Source organism: Pieris napi, chromosome 11 (genome assembly GCF_905475465.1).
Source record: "Pieris napi chromosome 11, ilPieNapi1.2, whole genome shotgun sequence".
Lineage (NCBI taxonomy): Eukaryota > Metazoa > Arthropoda > Insecta > Lepidoptera > Pieridae > Pieris > Pieris napi.
In genome coordinates this window covers 6,124,596-6,145,045 of record NC_062244.1, presented here as the reverse complement: position 1 = coordinate 6,145,045, position 20,450 = coordinate 6,124,596, and the positions used below count along the sequence as shown (strand labels likewise).

General features: G+C 32.8%; 2 protein-coding genes across 5 annotated transcripts; both read right to left on the bottom strand.

Annotated features, from left to right (window-relative positions):
• Nucleotides 1-3,733: 3,733 nt before the first annotated feature.
• LOC125053837 (UDP-glucosyltransferase 2-like) lies at nucleotides 3,734-9,318 on the bottom strand. 2 transcript variants are annotated; one of them, XM_047655419.1, is made up of 9 exons: nucleotides 9,140-9,318; nucleotides 8,576-8,728; nucleotides 8,302-8,386; nucleotides 7,165-7,357; nucleotides 6,765-6,962; nucleotides 6,238-6,457; nucleotides 4,825-5,044; nucleotides 4,448-4,667; nucleotides 3,734-4,083 (listed from the first exon to the last, which is right to left on the bottom strand). In XM_047655419.1, the coding sequence occupies exons 2-9, from the start codon at nucleotides 8,723-8,725 to the stop codon at nucleotides 3,822-3,824; spliced, it is 1,548 nt and encodes a 515-aa protein (XP_047511375.1). In that variant the 5' UTR covers nucleotides 8,726-8,728; nucleotides 9,140-9,318; the 3' UTR covers nucleotides 3,734-3,821. The 2 variants fall into 2 exon arrangements, with proteins under 2 accessions (XP_047511375.1, XP_047511376.1); XM_047655420.1 differs by lacking the exon at nucleotides 8,576-8,728 and having other exon boundaries at nucleotides 9,140-9,316.
• A 443-nt stretch (nucleotides 9,319-9,761) lies between these two features.
• On the bottom strand, nucleotides 9,762-19,850 carry LOC125053836 (UDP-glucosyltransferase 2-like). 3 transcript variants are annotated; one of them, XM_047655418.1, is made up of 9 exons: nucleotides 19,779-19,850; nucleotides 16,575-16,721; nucleotides 15,536-15,620; nucleotides 14,774-14,963; nucleotides 14,312-14,509; nucleotides 11,408-11,627; nucleotides 10,994-11,213; nucleotides 10,401-10,620; nucleotides 9,762-10,055 (listed from the first exon to the last, which is right to left on the bottom strand). In XM_047655418.1, the coding sequence occupies exons 2-9, from the start codon at nucleotides 16,719-16,721 to the stop codon at nucleotides 9,785-9,787; spliced, it is 1,551 nt and encodes a 516-aa protein (XP_047511374.1). In that variant the 5' UTR covers nucleotides 19,779-19,850; the 3' UTR covers nucleotides 9,762-9,784. The 3 variants fall into 3 exon arrangements, with proteins under 3 accessions (XP_047511374.1, XP_047511373.1, XP_047511372.1); XM_047655417.1 differs by lacking the exon at nucleotides 19,779-19,850 and adding an exon at nucleotides 19,172-19,298; XM_047655416.1 differs by lacking the exon at nucleotides 19,779-19,850 and adding an exon at nucleotides 17,494-17,626.
• Nucleotides 19,851-20,450: the final 600 nt, after the last annotated feature.

Below are 20,450 nucleotides of genomic sequence, written 5' to 3'. Positions count from 1 at the left end.
TAAGCTTATTTTGGACATCAAGACTAATGCACAGGGGGATGACGGAATTAATAGAGATATGTTTATTTTAACGCTTCCTTATACTTTAAAGATTATAACAGCCATAATAAACAAATCTCTTTCAACCTATACCTTTCCATCACAATGGAAGATAGCCCTTGTCCGGCCAATTCCTAAAATACAAAACCCAATAGAGCTCAAAGACTTAAGACCGATCAGCATTCTCCCTTACCTTTCAAAGATTCTGGAACGAGTAGTTTATAACCAAGTCATCAAGCATTGCGAAGCCTGTAACATACTCCCTGCATTTCAGTCAGGATTTAGAAAACTCCGCAGTACCACTACTGCATTGCTTGATGTAGTGGATAATTTGATCTCAGCTCAAGACATAGGTAACCCGTCCATCCTCACTCTTCTTGACTTCTCTAGAGCTTTTGAATGTATCAATCTTCCTCTTCTTATTTCTAAGCTTCGTTACTATGGATTTGACTATATATCTGCTTCGTGGTTTAGTAGTTATCTCAGGCATCGATATCAGAGAGTGTGTTTTTTGGGAAGTGATGGGATCCGTGTTTCATCGTCTCTGGGCCCTATCGACAGAGGAGTACCTCAGGGGTCTATTTTGGGACCCCTATTATTTATCTTATATTCAGCAGACATAACTTCATGTATCCAAAATTGTCACTACCATCTATACGCTGATGATCTGCAAATATATCTTCCTGTTGATAGGGCTTGTGTCAATGACGGCGTCCGAAAAATAAATGAGGACTTGGAACGAATTTCTGTTTGGTCCCATAAAAACGCACTCCTCTTAAATCCAACGAAGTCGAAATTTCTTATGGTCGGCACCAGGAAGCAAGTGTCTGATCTCGCAAGACAAAGTCCCACAATTCTAGTTAATTCTTCGCCTATAGCTCAGGTACCAATGGCAAGAAATCTGGGCGTAGAATTCGATAGTCATTTGAGGTTCGAAGATTATGTTACAAATATAGTTCGTAATTGCCTTTTCCGTCTCAAGGTTCTATACAATATACGACCCTTCTTAAGTATCGACCTTCGTATTAGACTTTGTGAAAGCATTGTGCTCTCCAAACTTACCTACGCTCTTCCGGTGTATGGGCCTTGTATAACTGCTAAAGCACAACGGTTGATCCAGAGAGTACAAAATGCATGCGCCCGGTTTTGTATCACCATACCACCTCGCTCACATGTCACCCCCTATTTGAACAACTTAAATTTTCTGACAATGGGGGGTCGACAAAAATTGTATCTGGCTTGTTTATTATTTGACGTGGTATGTACTAAGCAACCGGAATATCTATACAAAAAGCTCCTCTGGCGTAGTAATGCCAACAAGCATAAAGTCAGGAGTTGCACTCAGGAGCTGGCCATTCCCAAGCATCGGACGGCTTCATTTCGTGGGAGTTTTAAATATAACGCGACGAAGTGCTGGAACAATATCCCTCCTCCGTTGAAGTGTCTTCAATTAAAGTCGAATTTTAGTCGCACTTATAAGACACTTCTACTTATGCAACAAAAGTCCCACAAAATTTAGTTTCTACCCATAAAACAAACAAATATCTACTTATTTACGTTTATTCTTATTTTTAACTTTTAATTTAATTCTATTTATTACACAACGTTACACACGATTTACTCACACTTCTTTAATACTTATCTTTAATATTATTATTATTATTTTTTCTACTTGGTATTATAATTATTTATTTTATTTTATTAGAGGCGCAAACTAGCTGCTGTGGTCTCTGGCAGAATGACCAGCGCTGTGGAACTTCTTGCTCCTCAGCATAATGCTGAGCCAGGGCCAATTACAACCACAGTACACACACATTGCACACCGGAAGCGAACCGAATGGCAAAAGAAAATTTCTTAATTTTAATTTCTAATTTTTATTGTTTGTGATGTCTTATTTTATTTTATGTTTTCTCTAAGTATTGTTATTTTGTGTGTTTATGTGTGTGTGTTTTTGTTTGTAATAAATGTTATGTCTATGTCTGTCTATGTCTAAATAAAATCATATAAATAATTATCATTACATTAAAAGGGAAGAAATAATAATATAATATCGTATAATAAGAAAATAAGTGAAACATTAATGGTTAGTGCATCCATTCGTCACAAGAGGGCAGTTTCACCAGGCATATAAAATATGTTAAGTAAATGACTATTTTAATTGATGAGTTATTTTTGAATTCTATTGAATTTAAGAAAAGTGTTTGAGTTTAAAGTTTTGGATTTACAAATCTAAATTAAGATTTATAAATTCGAGAACCCGCCAAAACGCTTCTCTAGACCAAGTACTTAATCGTGCGACACCATTTTATTGACTTGTCAACACTGTAAACAAACGCCGGCTTGACAAGGCAGATAAAGAAGAAGAAGAGAAGTTAAAGTATACATAAATTTGCTACACATTAGCTTTGTCGAGGCTCTCTGCACCATTACTCTGTAACTTCCAATAGCAAGTAACGGGCATATTGACAGAACTACTAAAGTATCGCTGTCGCTATTGAAAATTTCGGAAAGAAAGAGAGAAAGGCTCTAATATTTAAAATACTACTTTAGACTTAACAGACTAAACATACAATTTTGCACGACGATACTGAAGAATTACAACAACATTGGACCATAGCAAGATTAAAGTATTTTAATTTTTATTACTAGATTTAATTTTTTTAACAAAACAGATTCCCAGTTGTCATTATTTAATTTGTTTTAGTTTTCTTCTTTTTATTTAAAGCTAAAACTCTTAATCTGGTACCAGGGCATGTGAAGTGCCGGTGATCTCAGATGCTCCATTCGTCTTCACTACGTGATCCACCCAATGGATCCACCATCCACCCAACTAGTTATTAATATTATTTCTACCTTCTACCAACACGCCGTTTATCCTGAATTGTACCCATTATAATTAATTTAAGCGTAGCGGTCATGGCGCAATACGTGGAACAGGTACGCAACTTACCATTGTTTAATGTTCTGCATAAGTTCTAACCACCGACATCCAATTCAATAAGCTAAATCAAGCATCAAGAGTTTATTCAGATCATTTTGAATAGGAGGATTATGTTTTTAAATATTTTAAAATAGTTTTTTTACGTTTAAATAAATTTCTAATAATTTAAGTAGGGTAATAATAAAAGTATCTACTAGTACTTTTAGGTTCTATCCACGATGTATCGTTCCAAAAAAAATCTAAAAAGGGTTAATGAACACTAAATTTTTTTTTTCACTCATTGCTCGTGTGCAAGACAAAAACAGCAGATATAATTCCGAACTCGAACATTCATTTTGGATTTCATTGCTATTATTTCGGAGAATTCCAAGGGAGACGTCATTATATTTTACTAACTACGACTTACGGAGTCTCTATAGATAAAGATAGACTAAAGAGTCTTTTTGTTCTTAATGTTATTTAATACAAAAATAAATTTGCTACACTTTGCCGAGGCTTTCCTCTGCGCTCTTACTCTAGTTATTAAACTTCCAATAGCAAGACTGACAGTGATCTCGATCGTAACGGGATTAATGAGAGAACTACATCGAACTTGCATATAAAAACGTCAGGATTAGTATCGCTGTCGCTATTGGAGATTTCAGTAAGAGATAGAGAAAGGTAAGAATCTTTAAATTACTACTTTAGAGTTAAACAGACTTAACATACATTTTTGCACGACAATACTGAAGTATTACTACATTATTGGACCATTAGATTAAAGAATTTTTTTTATTTTGATTACTAGATTTAATTTTTTAACAAAACAGATTCCCTATGTTGTATTACAGTTGTCATTATTTAATTTGTTTTAGTTTTCTTGCTTTTATTTAAGTCTAAAACTCTTTTTATGATAAATGTGATTGCTGTAATAAATACTAGGACAACAGCAAGTAAGTCGAGGTATAACTTCTGGTACCAGGGCATGTCCAGTGCCGGTGATCTCAGATGCACCGCACCATTCGTCTTCACTACGTGATCCACCCAGTGCAGGATCTCATCACCAGGCGGTACAGGTCTATGGTGGTATACAAATGATAATTCTTTGGCTTTTACTGTATATCTGTAATGAAAAGATTGGTAGCTTCAAGTGAATCCATCACCTTTCATTGTTATATTCACATTATTAATTCAATTATTTGTATAATTATTAATTACTTTTTATTTATATACAATAGTTACAATAGTTTGGATGGCCAAGAAAATCTAAGAACAAATAAAATTAATGGGCTTACTAAGGGTGAGAGCAAACGATGACTCCCGTATATCAAAATCCAATACATTTTTAACGTACCGTAGTCAAATCAAACTAAGTCTCGTTTCTGAACACCTTTTGATTGAAAGACGAATATAAGGATTATATATTAAAATTAATAAGAGATAATTTAACAAATTCTTACTATTTTAGCACAAAACGAAATACCTACTTGGGGTTACTTAGCATTTCATGAATGGCTATTTCCAAATCTTTATCCATAGTAAACGAAAGGTCTACTTTAATTGCGAATCCCTTCTTTACAGCTCTGTTCACATTGGCAAATTGGTCAACCATAACAGGTATACAGATCATAGGAACTGCAAAGTGAACTGCTTCCGTCGTTGATAGAAGACCACCATGAGATATGAAGAACAAAATTTTGGGATGTGCTGAAACAATTTTGTTCAACAAATGCTAAATTATTCAAGGTTTACAGAAAACCTATTTATGTGTAAATAGACACATTCATAAAAAGTGGATTGTATACGTTATCAATATTAAGCTACCAAAATTACTAAAACCTGTTTTTTACGGTTTGTTTCTTACCAAGAATGCTTTGCTGTGGAGCCCAGTGTACGATATGAACATTCTTAGGCCGATTAGGTAAATCTTTCTCAAACTTCCATATGACAGTCTGTTTGAGTCCACCGAACACTTTCAGAATTCCTCTTGTCACAGTTTCAGGGAGGTCCTCACTTCTCAAGTTAGATCCCATGCTAAAGTATATCACGCCGTGGCCTGCACTATCCATTATCATTTGTAGATCCTGGAATAAACAATTGAAGTATATTTATAAATACGCATAGAAAAACGAAGGTAACATTCAATTTCAAATCATTAAAAACAATCTATAGTTTAAGCTATATTAAAGATTAATTAAAATATAAATCATGTCGACAAATTTCCTTTTTAAAAACCACTCATTATTATTACATTACTAGCTGCCCCCGTGAACTTCGTTGTGCCATATTTTGCCTTTTTCGTAGCAAAATACAAATATATGGAACGTTTGCTATGACATAGAGACAGTTCGCTTTTCCGGATAAAAATTCAACTTTTCTTTTAATCTTTTTCAAATTTTACTCTCCGTAAAAACCTTCCTCAGAGTTCAAGGAATAAATAAAAAAAAATATTCGAATTGATCCTGGCGTCTTAAGGTGCGTATCCAATAGAGCAGCCTCAGGCCGAGCAGCCTCAACTTGAAGAAAACGGAGGCTGCTCACTCCGAGGCATAGGCACGTTGCGGATCAAGGTGAGGCATGTCGCCTCGCCTAGATCCGAAACTAGTGTAAAGTAAGAACGCGATGACACCAGACGTGCGTAGAGTAGCTACTGCTTTAATAGCCATTAACATTATAAACAAAAAGAGAATACATCAAAAAATATACAAAAGAGGAAGCATCGATGGTGGATAAAAGAGTTATATCGCAATAGAATTCAGCATGGATGTGACCAATTGCGTTCCACGCTTCTTGCTTAGCATTTTTGTTGTAATAGTTATTATTTAACGGATCCCAAAGAACACGATGGAACTCGTATAATTTTATTAATTTAACTGCAGTTTCGTTGTCCATTGCGACCTGAGGCGACACGCCCGTCTTCACCAAGTGCACGGCTCGGGCTGAGGCTTCTTTGAGCGTGCCAAAAAAACCGACGAAATATGGCTCGGCTCGCGGCAACGAATTTGCCTCATGGCGCGGCGTGCCTCAAGTTGAGGCAGCGTCTCCACTTGTGCGGCCTCGGATCGAGCGGCTGCCTCGCCCCGAGTCTGCCTCAAATGGATACGCACCTTTAGAGTTTTGCTTAGCAACATATTTTGAATCCGATTGCGATTGCAACATATTTGATTGCGATTCATTTTTAATTACATAGATTATTTTTATCTTTAAGGTAGAACACCTTCAATATTTCAATTACATTTCAAACTCCTATGACTTTGCTTGCTTTACATATACGTACTTGAGGCAGTGGTTTCACATCATCTTCAATATGATATCCTCCAATCGGTATATAATTCTGTGGCAACCTAGTAGCACTGCCAAGGGAGACATGAGAATTGCCCAACATAAGTGATGCATTTAGTTTCAACTCGCTGAGAGACGGCACGGGTTTACTTTTGTTACGAATATGAGGTACCATATAAGTCTCATAATACTGGTTTTCTCTTGGTGTAATGTATCTGAAATATTGTCGTCACGCTAATTTAAAACCAAGTGTAATTTAAGAAGTTCTTCATCTACCAATATACTAATATCTATGTTGCCTTAACTTGCTTACAAAAGAATCCAAAAGTTAAGGTATTTGTAAAGGTGAAGAAACCGGAATTAATTAAGATCTTACGCCTAAGTAACGAGTAAATAGTAATTATATAGAAAATTTACATTAATAACCCACACAGCGCCTGTTATTGGAATTCTGCAATCAATGGTTGGAACCATTGATTGCAGAATCAAATGTACCATTCGAATTTTAAAAAAAATACTTACAAATAATATAACCACAGTCCGTGTACTTGGCTAATAAGTTCTTCTATTCTCTCTTTAAAAGACAGGGGTGGAGCATAATTCGATGAGCTATCTGACACATAAGCAGGGTTCGGCATTTCATCAATCAGTCTCAAAACCATCCAATGAGGCTCGAGGGACGAGAACCATATGTAAGGACAATTAAAGACGGCGGCAAAACTAAAGTATCGTATTAAAAATTATTAATCTAATATATTATATTATTTCAAGAAATTAAGGAAAATGAGAGAAATTTGCAGCAATTGCGAAGAGCAATTTCAAATTAGTAAATTTAAGTTTCCTTTGGGGCTAAATAAAAATATCAAAAACATTAAAAATAAAGTAACGTTATCTAAAAATCTATTAATATTATTATGATTACCCTGCATAAAGTTCCTGGTATAGCCATTCAGTTATAATAATGTCGAATTTTTGACTCCGATCACTCAGTAATTTCTGGACAGAAGGGTTCATTAAGGTAGCTTTACCAATTTCGGTACAAATATCCATCAACATGTATGTAGATTGGAGATCAACATCTTTCTTCATCATGTTATGAATATTCAACACTCCACCTATCGTAAAACTTTAGTCAATCATATACATATATCATAGACATCAATCATCAGACAATGAAAAGTTCAAAGTAATGTTTATGCATTTATCATATTCTGACCTATGGCCACAGATATATAGAGAAGCTTTAAAAGAGACTCCATTGTGTGCGACTCGAATAGAGTAAATAAACTTCCACTTACGAGTTTATAACATGTACCTAACTCGTTTGGTGCACTTTAGAGAATAATCTTTAGGTTAGGAAAAACATTACTTGATTTTATCATTTACTAGCGCTCAATCCCGGCTTAATTTGATTAAATATAAACATTCGGTATCTCGGACTTTTACCAAGATACTGATGTCTTCTATATAGCTGTAGTACATCACTTTGCTCTATTGAAACAAGATTCTAATGGTGAAATATTCAAATCCGTCCATTAGTTTTAGAGTATATTTAATGCAAACAAAGATTTTATGTATTTCCTCTGTATAATATTAGTGTACACAAGCATTATTTGCTAGCTGAGAAATGTCAGTCGCCATTATTTATTAGACACCTTGACGCAATGATTGTTTCTTTTAAGGCAATTTAAATTTATTCTAAAAATTAGGGGCTGGTTATATCTCTGCTTCGTTGTCATGCCATGCTATTTAGGATGCACGTATCATGAGAAATCCACTTCAAAAACCTCGAAAAAAGAGATTAATTGGACGTGTGTGTGTTTGATTACGTGCTCTTACGGGGGAGGCGATTATGAACATATTATACCCAATATGTTCACAACCATCTTTACCTAGATTGTTCCGTTAATACTTGGGGTTCATGTGATTTATTTTTGGGGTTTATTAATTAATTAGTTTTATTCATTTATGGGGTTTTATTGAACTGAGCTACGGTGCACTTTACAATGTAAAAGTAGCTTTTATATGTCCATTCACTTCAATTTTATCACAAACTTACCAGCAAGAACTTTACTGTTATCACTAACATCAATGACCGTTAGATTCTTCTGTGGCTTTGGTGGATAAGGTGTTATAAATGTTACCTAAAATTATAAAAAAACGTTTGATAATATAATCATCGTATGAAGTGAGTTTATTCATATTCAAATATCAGTTTATGCCACCAAAACATTTTACCACAGATTATTGCAGAACTTAAGCTACGCTACTTTTCCTATTTCTACACCATAATATTTCTAAAATAATTGTTTACTTTAAAATTCTCTAAGTACCTCATGGCCTGCTTTTAGTAAATGCCGTATTAGACCATCACCTAGAATTCCATGACTCTTCCCTGGTAAGGTAATTACAACTAAAATTTTATGAGCTTGAATGTTGGTGATCGTAGCCAAGGTCAACAAGCACACTGTCCACAACTCCATTATCTAAAAATATTATGAGCAAATAGTAATGTAAATATGGATGACTATAGATAATAAAATAACCAAACAATAACATTTGTTATGTATAATAATATTTGTTATACTTTAGTATAGAAGCTTGAGATGTACGACCATATTATATTACAAGTTTTAAACCTATAGCCCTACATGTCGGTTCTCGGTAGAACTTATTTCCAAGTTCATACAAAAAAATTGCTTTCAAAAAGCACATTGTATTAAGTTTATTTGAATAAATTGCTTTTATACACACTTTATTTATGACTCTATATATGTATATGTTAATTTGTATTTCATATTAATTGCAAATAGTCTAGTTCTATACAGTCTGTAATATTTCAAAGTGAACACAGTTATCGCTATTGTGTTTGTCTATGTCATATAAAAAATACTTACGATTATTATCGAGTTTTCAGAAACACAACCGGTCCAATCTATTGCGCTGTTCGAATATATGTAGATTGACCTTCCACTAACCTATTACAAACAGTCAATCTTCGAATACATTACTTAAATAATACTCTACTAGATAATGTCCACGACTTCCCATGCATGATAACGTAGTACAACGATATTCATACAGAATATTGTGAACATAGACATAACATTTATTACAAACGAAAACACACACACATAAACACACAAAATAACAATGATGTCTTTTTATTCATGTTTTATTTTTTTATTTATTAAAACTCTTTATTAAGTTAACAAAATCATGTCGATTGGAAAGCTTGGATTATTGGATGTTTCTTGGAAAGGTTCAATTAAAATGGAGATTGAGAAGTCTGCTGACATTGTAGTTTTCCACAAGTACTCGTAGTTAATCTTAGAATATATGTCAATATTTAAAGCTAATACATGAAACGAATGTCAAATATTTTATTAAAAAATTATGTTGGATAATTTAATAATAATGGAATTTATTTCTTAAATATTCTTTCTTATGAAGATTTCAAAAAAAAAAACCTCATATACATGCACGTCCGTTTTACATTTAAAATTTGATGTAAATAAATACAAAGTTACATCTTATTAATATTAGTTATACTTTTTATTTCTTTTACTTTTATTTTTATCTCCTGCTGTATATTTCTTAGCCAAACAAATCAAAACAACGAGAGATACTAGGATAACAGTGAGTAGGTCGATGTAAAACTTTTGGTACCAGGGCACGTGAAGTGCCGGTGATCTCAGATGCAATGCGCCATTAGTCTTCACTACGTGATCCACCCAATGGCGGATTTCTTCCCCAGGCGATATAGGTCTATGGTGATAGATGAATGACAGCGATTTTGCTGTCTTTGTATATCTGCACAAAAACAATTTCGTCTAACAATGACCAGAGACATCCTACACGTATAGGTACACATACACGCATTCTCATTCGATCAGAATTATGAGTACCAATGCATTTTCTATTAAAAATGTCCCTTGGTAGCTCACTTCTAGCTCACTTCGCTTGGTAGACACATTTCTCTCCATCACCATTCTCTCATACATCTGCGTGGAAACAATAACAAATCTTGTATACTTTATCAAAAGTCTCATTCATGTCTCATCATTTGTACATTTAAACAGATAAAGGAGAAACTGCAACTGACCAAGAATTGGAAAGATATAATATGACTATAATACGTCTTTTCATAATACTTACGTAGGATCAGCAAGCATTGCCTGTATAGCATTTCGTATATCCTTCACCATTGTATAAGAAAGGTTCACTTTAATAGCAAAGCCCTTTCTAACCACTCTCTCAGCATTCGCAAACTGATCGACCATGACTGGGATTGTAATCATTGGGACTCCAAAATGAACTGACTCAGTTGTCGATAATAGACCCCCGTGAGAGATGAAGAAGAGGGTTTTTGGATGAGCTATAACCCAAAAATTACGCATTTATATACTTGGTAACAGAATTCCTAAGATACAATATTAAGAACATGCTAATTTTAATAAGATTTTTCTGCCTCTGGTAGAGAGTACCGATTTTAATTTGCTTGTGTTTTAGATTTACATAAAGATTATCTTCTGCTATTTTAATTATTTTTCTATTACATATATCTAACTAAACAAGTATCCAATTATCAATTAGAAATTAATTATTTTAGTTTTAATTTTGACTGTTAGAGTTTATAGTTTTTGTTACTTCTTCAAAATACATCATAATTAATCAACTTCAGTCCATAGTTACGTCAGCGCTAAAGATTCAGATCGAACGGTCCCAAAATTGACATACAGAATACTAACCAAGAATACTTTGCTGCGGCGCCCAGTGTACAACGTGTACGTTTTTAGGCTTGTTTGGTAAGTCTGTCTCAAACTTCCATATGACAGTCTGCTTCAATTCACCAAACATTTGAAGAATTTCTCTCGTTACAGCCTCAGGAAGGTCTTGACTTCTCAAATTGGATCCCAAGCTAAAGTAGATCACACCGTGTTCCGCATTGTCCATAAGTTTTTTTAAGTCCTACAAGAGAATAAAAAACGTTTAGGCGAAGATAGACCGCAATCTAACCAGAAGTTTTCTTTGCTTGGTTTATCGCTGGATTTGAATTTTCTTACGAAGTGATGTATCTTATAAAGTCCTCTACCTCACAATATAGGTAGACTAATGTTTCTTTATAAGCAAGTAGGATTTTTTAACCAAAATCATGATCTTACATCTGGCAATGGCTTGACATCCGTCTCAATATGATATCCACCGATAGGTATATAGTTCTGAGGCAGTCTCGTTGCCTCACCGAGGGACACGTGCGAATTTCCAAACATCAAGGATGCGTTATAACTCAATTCATTTAGACTCGGTACAGGCTTGTTTCGGCTTTTTACGTGGGGAACAAGGTATTGTTCATATAGTTCATTTTCTCTTGGTGCGATGTAACTGGAATTAGAAAATTGTTAAATGTCATGTATATCTTCGGAAATTCTCTCTACGAGAGAATACGTTCACTATCGATAACAGAAACATATCTTTAATAAAACTGATGCCTCAACTTAGTACGCTAGATAAAACTCGTAAAGACAATCACGTACTATAATATATTCTTTAAGCTGCTAACTTGTAACAATGTCATCAATACTGTATCCTGTTCTCAGACCCCAAGAGAGTTAGCTGGTCAGAAATTTTGCGCTGATGAAAAGATAATCGCCGAAACTGAAGCCTATTTTGAGGCTAAAGACAAATCGTAGTTTGAAAATGGTATTGAAAAATTGTATGACCGCTATAATCGTTGTATCGCTCTCGAAGACACACGTATCAAATCAAATTCTATAAAAAATTTTTTTTTCTATTTTAGGTTACAAATACAAAGAGTGGTTAAGCTGTCACCCGAATGACAACCCAAACTTGCTCGCCAACTCACCATTAGACAGTATGTGAGTCGACTAAAACGTCACCATATTCTAGAGCTAGAAGACCGGCAGTAGCTCTAGACAGAAGATGAGTAGATGCTTCCAATGGGAAGTCACTCCACATGATAGCACCACAGAAAAAATTTGCTCATAGCCTTAGGGCTGATTGCAAATAACCGCAGAAAAAAAAATTTAGTTTACGAACTTATCATCCCACCTAATTTATACATATATTTTAACAAAATATGTTCCGTATGACTACCATCTTTATTGACTTTCCTATATTGAACATGATTAACAAAGTATTTTTAATCTAAGAAAATTTTAATGGTCTAAGATCCCGCTGCAGGATTGGTGCGCTCATCGACTATTTGTTTAAAACCAAATTTTTATGTTTATTTATAATTAAGAGAATATATATGTACTAGGGTGCCTATCAAAATTTGGCCGCAATTATTTTTAATTAAATTATTTTTAATTGATTTTTGGTAAAAAATTTCGTTCATTTATTATTTAAATAAAATAACGTCTACATCACGGTAATTAATATGAAGATTCTAAAAAATCACGGGTGCCGTTGCGCATCTGGCCGCACCTCTTTGCAGCCAGGTGTAAACAGGTATGATTTCGATAAATTTATACGTTTATAACCTATTTTTATGAATTATATGTCAAATTGAAGCAAATTTTTTTCTATTAATTATCATATAAAGTTGCTTAATTAAATCTGGCCGCAAATAAGGGCTACTGGCTGTTAAAGATAATAAATATTTAAGGTAGAGTGAAAGAGAGTTAGCGCGTAACATCATTTTTCAGACGAGGACAGCGATTGTAAGGCTAAGCGACGCTTTTAAGCCATTGCGCATGCGTCGAAAGTTAGTGTTCTCAACCACCGGGGAGTAATAGAGACGACTTATAAAAAATATGTATTTTTTTTCAAAATGACAAATTTAAAAATTGCAACAAAAAATTAATATTGATTTGATATAATATCGACGGTCTAGTTAGCAATTTGTTGAACATTTTGATGAAGCAATAATCCAATTACAAATTATTTGAATGATTCAAACTTAAATATTATATCTCTATTAGATATTAATGATATTAAATGGTTTTTTAAAATGATAATAAATTTTGAAGTTTATATTTTTTTTACGACGAAACAATAACATTAGCGTGCACTTTTGGAATGATACATTATTAAAGTCGAGTACATTGCTTTTTTCGTTACACAAAAAACACGACTTCATCTTTATCAATTTTATTTTACATTAATTAATATAATAATTTTTAGATGCACAAATAAAATAACAATGTAAATATAAAACGTTGTTTATTACGAACTCCAAAACAGCGTGGTTTTTTATGTTAGAATAAAAATGTTGCATCTATCATCAGTAGAACCTCTATAAGTCGAACATCAAGGGAGACGCCAAAAAATATGTACCAAAATGGCTTGTAGGGACTCGGTGATTATTTCGATTAACAGAGGGTCAAGATTTCAAGTAATGGAGGTTTTGGTGTTTTAAGGGAAGGGAACAAAACATTTTTTCGAGATTTGGAGGTTTTTGACTTATCGAGGTTCGACTTAACGAGCTTCTACTGTATTCAGTTTCAGAACACTGACATTCGACGCATGCGCAATGGCTTAAAAGCGTCGCTTAGCCGACAATCGCTGTCCTCGTCTGACAAATGATGTTACGCGCTAACTCTCTTTCACTCTACCTTAAATATTTATTATCTTTAACAGCCAGTAGCCCTTATTTGCGGCCAGATTTAATTAAGCAACTTTATATGATAATTAATAGAAAAAAATTAGCTTCAATTTGACATATAATTCATAAAAATAGGTTATAAACGTATAAATTTATCGAAATCATACCTGTTTACACCTGGCTGCAAAGAGGTGCGGCCAGGTGCGCAACGGCACCCGTGGTTTTTTAGAATCTTCATATTAATTACCGTGATGTAGACGTTATTTTATTTAAATAATACATGAACGAAATTTTTTACCAAAAATGAATTAAAAATAATTTAATTAAAAATAATGGCGGCCAAATTTTGATAGGCACCCTAGTAAATATATATTCTCTTAATTATAAATAAACATAAAAATTTGGTTTTAAACAAATAGTCGATGAGCGCACCAATCCTGCAGCGGGATCTCGTACTATAAGTGCAAACTATTCCTAGAACTTATTCGTATTAACTTACAAGTAATGCAGCCAAGATCCATAGACTTGATTTCCTAGCTCCTCAAGTCGTTGCCAGAAATTGAAGGGTGGAGCATTATTTGACGATAAATGGGAGACATACGCAGGATTCGGCATTTCGTCAATAAGCCTCAAAGCCATCCAATGAGGTTCTAAAGACGATAACCAAATGAACGGACAATCGTATACCGCTGAGATTCTGAAAGTAAATATTAACAATAAAGCTATTTCCATAACTTTAGATATGTTTTGTTCTAGATCACCCACCACTTACACTTATTATCATCCAAAAGTTTGTTGCCAACAGACTTCTGCTATAAGCGAAAGCAATAGATAGTAGATAATCTCTGCCGCGTGTCGTATACTTTCATAAATATCTTATTAAGCTTTACTTCAATACGACTTTTACTAAAATGCGAATGCTTGGTTTGAAAACGATGTTTTAGAATATATAAAAACTTACCCAGCGTTTAAGTCATGGAAGACCCACTCTGCTATAATAAGGTCGAATTTCTGGGTATGATCACTAAGAAACTTTTGCATCACATCACTTTTGTATGTGAGTCTGCCTATTTCCACCAATATATCCATGAGTATGTACAAAGATTGAAGTTCTGTCTCACCATCCATCATTTTTTTTACATCGCACACACCTGTATAATAAAGAAATGCATAACTTACTTTTCCCATATAAAGTTTACTACCAAATATTTTTTATTAATAAGTAAAATAATATTGTTTTTGGTGGGTATGTTTACGGATAACTTTTGAGCAAAAGCCTTTTAATAAATACTGTTGAGCAAATAAATAAATAAAATAAATAAATAACGATTCCTGAGCACCCAATATCACTTGAAATATTTGCGAGTAATTATGCGGGACTGGCTATATTTTATAACAAATTTGCTAAAACATTTAGGTGTTGTTTCTAAAATGTTATCACGCGGTAAATATCACAAATATTTTAGTCGATTTTGGAAATATAAGTTCCACAGCCAATTTTACTTAACTTAAAATAAATATACATATTATAGCTATAATAAATAACATTTAGACAATTTATACGAAACAGTTTTAGAATATGAAATGCGCCAAAAATCATTGTAAAATATACTTACATGTTATAATAGTGTATTTTCTGTTTTATAGTGTCGTAAGTGCGAACTAATTTTTGTAAATACATTTTATTAATAGTTTAATAACGAGGACCATTGAAAGTACCTACCAGTTATCCCTTTTATGTTTTCGCTGACATCGATGACTGTCAAATTTTTCTGCGGCTTTGGTGGATATGGAGTGATGTATGTTACCTAAAATATTTAATTTGTACCTTATATTTAATATGAAGAACGCTTTGTAAATATTGAAGAAAAACCCAATCAATAACATAATATATCAACACAGACCCCTTCATTTTATTTTATACCCACCCGGCTTAGCACGGGAGACTGTGACCCGAAAAACCTTAAGTTTCATTTAATTTTTCCTTATCGAATCTAGATATTGGTGAAAACCCCAAAAATTTCATGCGGTTCTCTTTCAGTTTATTGCGAACAGACAAACAGGTGCCGAAGATTGTTTTTATATAATACTAGGTCGCGCTGTGCGCTGGGCCGTAGGCGAGATTGCGGGTGGGTTGGGGCCACATTACCTATGAAATTAAAATGTCACAATTCCTTATGAAAGAAGAGAATTCTGCAATTGCAATTCCCATATATATAATTACCCCTCTTGATTAAAATATGCTTATATCGAGGTTCTGCGGTACGCTAGGCCGCTGGACTATATTACCTACCAATTTTAAGCTTCAGCTTTATGTATAGTATTTAATAATATAAAGGTTACACTGTATATGATGTCGCTGACTATTTTTGTTATAACTTTTCTCTACAACTCAATTATCATTAAGGCATAGAAAAATACTTTTAATTTTTCGGGTTTATATATAGGCTATGAAGCTCACAAATTTTTCTGTCGGTATGTAAAACATTGTCCATTTAAATGTCCTGAGATTACTTGATGTATTTTAGTATGTATATGTAGGTTAGGTTTGTAATAGTTAATAATAACTGTAACCGTATCCACAGTTTGCGAGTGCCCAGTAGAAGACATGTATTTTTACCTTCATATAAAACAAAAATCATTTCCAGGATTTTTCTATTGTGTTTTCTTTGATAAGCTATTGCTTATTATTATGTATAATGTTGATAATGGACTCAAAATGTCTAATGGTAATGATGTATTAATTGTAATACACAATTTACCTCGTGACCTCCATTAAGTAAGTGTCGGACCAAACCTTCACCCAAGATACCATGACTTTTTCCGGGTAAGATAATGGGTACTAATATTTTATATGGCTGAACTGCAGACAAGACGGCTAATCCCGTAAACCAAACCAACCAAGCCATCTGAAATGATTTATTAAAATTGTCAATAAAAGGTAATTATACATTTGAAAAGTTATTAAATATTGACTAGTAATAAATTTTGATACGTAATTTTAATTTCTTTGAAATACGTAGTACGAAGCAATTATATTTTATTAAAAATCTTCTTCCTGATCCCCTAAACATCGTACGCACCGCACGTACCACAGCGACTATGTCATCTTCAAATATATGGCAGCTGAGAAGTTCTTTTAACCGCGGAAATAGGTGGAAAAAACTAGCTAGGTATCCTAGCTCCTACCGGAGAATATGGAGGATGTTCAATCAATTTCAAGCCAGCTTCTTTACTGACAACCATCGCAATTCTAGATTGATAAACAGACAGTAATGATGAACAATGTTTTTTTTAATTAATCATTTGTTCAGTCATTACCGAGGTGGTTCGTCTTGTGTAGGGGTCGTCGTTAATCTTAGTTCTACCTTGCTTGAACTATTACCGACGCAACTGTAGCATATAGAGGAGTATGAACCCCTGATGCTTCTCTCAGGGTCTCAATTTACCAGTACCGTCCCAAAAAATTTCAAGCAAAGAGATTTTATTAATAACTCAATGCGCACTTCCGCGCACGTCATATATTAAAAAAAATAACTTCTATTTTTTTAAATAAAGAAGATATTATTATAATACTGTTTGAATTATTATAATATCTATGTCTGCCAGTATTTTTTCCCCTGGAGAATAACACTAAAATACTGATGAATATCTTCCTGATATTATTACGAATAAACTTACCAAAATACCGTTGAATTTTCAAATTATTAAGAGCTATAAATACTTTACTCCTTGTCATACGCGTACAATAATTTAATGATAATTATATTTATTTTGAGATCAGTGAACTGTATGAACCTCAAAGTAAGACTGAAATTAATTTTATCTCGAAGTGCTTTGATATCCGTAAAATAAAATATTATGTAACGACTTGTTGGTACGGCAAACATACCAGATAAAAAAATATAACATAATATATTTTTATCTTAGTTCTCACATTATGTCATAATTACCTATATGCTAATCATATGTATTTCTAAATAGATCAATAAAAAAATATCGGTGTTTTATTTTTTATCTAATGGTATTTTGTTTGATCAGGAAAAGTGCAGTTTTTGTATCATTTTATAAATATATAACTAGTCTGGTCATAAATACTGTTACATAAAAACTTTCCTTTTTTTCAACTTTTTAATTATTTTGAATTTGGAATACGTATATTATTTTAAAAACTTCTTTCGATTTTGCGCCATTTCACATATTCTTTCATGTCCATTATCAAATAAAAGCTTGGTGTAAGCAGTATGTACATATATCGTACTATCAACAGATACAACGACACTTCGTCTGTCGAAGACCAGAAAAAATCGGAGCGGCTGCGTGCTGTTAGAAGTACAAAAACTGAACACAAAACTACATTTTTGTGAAAAAGGAGTGAATACTTCAGCCAAAGTGTATCAAGATACAGTCTTGGGTCATGTTCTGAAACCTCTCGGCAATACCCTTTTTAAAAATATACCGTGGACCCTTTAGACTTTTTATACGAAAAAGTTAAAGATTTTTTTTTGACGCAGTTGCGCCTTATTTATTCCCAGTACTCGTATAAGCGATTGATACCATTATAAAACAACATTTAAAGCCTATATTCTAGGTTTTTTATAAAATAAAATAATTATAATAATAAATTTTATCAGTTAAATATTTTTAACTGATTAAAGAAAAAATAAAGACATGAAAGTGACGTTATGGACTAAATTAGTCAAATTGCATTGAAATAAAAAGGATTTCATAAATTATTTTGTATTATAATGAAAGATTAGTGCTTCTTTTGTCAGATTTACACATAGTTTAAGAATTACAGCTACTTGAATATAGTGACGTATCACGTAACGGACCACTTTATGCGTACTGCCTTGCGATTCTGTAACTCACTTTTCGAACTCTCACAGCGCTCAAATCGCGCTCAAATCAGTCGTAAAGCAGTCATTTTACGTTTCATTAGTTACAGAATCGCAAGGCTGTTTTACTAAAACTAGATTATTGTGCGATATCTTGATTTAATTTACTAAAATTAACAGTACATTTATCAATATTTATTTTATCAAATTAACGTAAATTTAATTCAAAATATGCATAAAGATTTTTTATTAGTCCATTACGTCAAAGCAAAAAATCTAACTATGCCCAAGCAGATTTACTGCAATTTATTGTTTATTAAAGAAGTTATTTCCAAGTCAAAACAAAAAAAAATTGAATATATTGCTTTTATACACACTTAATTTATGACAGTATGATGAAAATATATGTTAATTTGTATTTCATATTAATTGAAAATAGCCAAGTAATATAGTCTGTAATATTTCAAAGTGAACACAGTTATCGCTTTTGTGTTCGTCTATATCATATAAAAAATACTTACGATTATTGTCGTCAAGATTTCAGAAACACAACCGGTCCAATCAGTTGCGCTGTTCGAATATAATATTTAGATTCACCTTCAACAAAGCTATTGCCAGAAGTCAACCTTCGAATACATTACTTTAAAACTATTTAACATTACTAGATTATCCCCACGACTTCACATGCATGATAACGTAGTACGACGGTATTCATATAGAATATTATTAAAAATTAAAAGTAGTGTAATTCATGTTTTATTTTTTAATTCTTTAACACTCTTTGTTAACTTAGGAAAATCATCTCGATTGGAAAGCTTGAATAATTGAATGTTTCTTAGAAAGGATAAATTAAAAGTCTGCTAACATTGAAGTTTTCCACAAGTATCTTAGAACTAATGTCAATATTTAAAGCTAATAAATAAAAGGAATGTGTCAAATATTTTTATTAAAAATTCCGTTGGATAATTTACTACCAAGGGAATATATTTTTTTTAAATAAAAGAAAACTTAATATTTTTATTATTATAATATCTAATGTCTGGACTATGTCTGCCAGTATTTTTCCCCAGGAGAATAACACTAAAATACTGATGAATATCTTCCTGATATTATTACGAATAAACTTACCAAAATACCGATGAATTTTCAAATTATTAAGAGCTATGAAAACTTTACTGATTGTCATGCGCGTACAATAATCTATATATATAAAAAGAAAATGGTGTTCGTTTGAGGCTCTTTCACGCTTAAACCACTGATCGTATCGACATTTCGATGCGAAATTTTTCCTAGATGGTTTATGGCTATTTATTTTTTTAATTCCAACGTACCTTCATTTTTTTATTGCTGTTTTACTTTTATGAAAATTTATCCATACGGACTTTACCGCGGAAACATTCGGGGAGGTTTCCTAGAACCTCTAAACGTCAACATCTGTTAAAAACTCGATTTTCGAAATATTTCAATTTTCTTAGCGGGAAGTTAAAAAGAAGAATAATAAAAATATGAAAAAAAATAAAATAATGAAACATAAAATTTATTTTAATTCGTCTAGTCGGCTAGTTTAATTATAATTATGTTTATTTTGTGATCAGTGAACTAAGTGAGAATGAAATTATTTTTTCTTATTTATTATTATTATTTTATTTTATCTCGAAGTGCTTTGATATCCGTAAAATAAAATATTATGTAACGACTTGTTGGTGCGGCAAACATACCAGATAAAAAATTAAACATGATATATTTTTATCTTAGTTCTCACATTATGTCATAATTACCTATATGCTAATCATATGTATT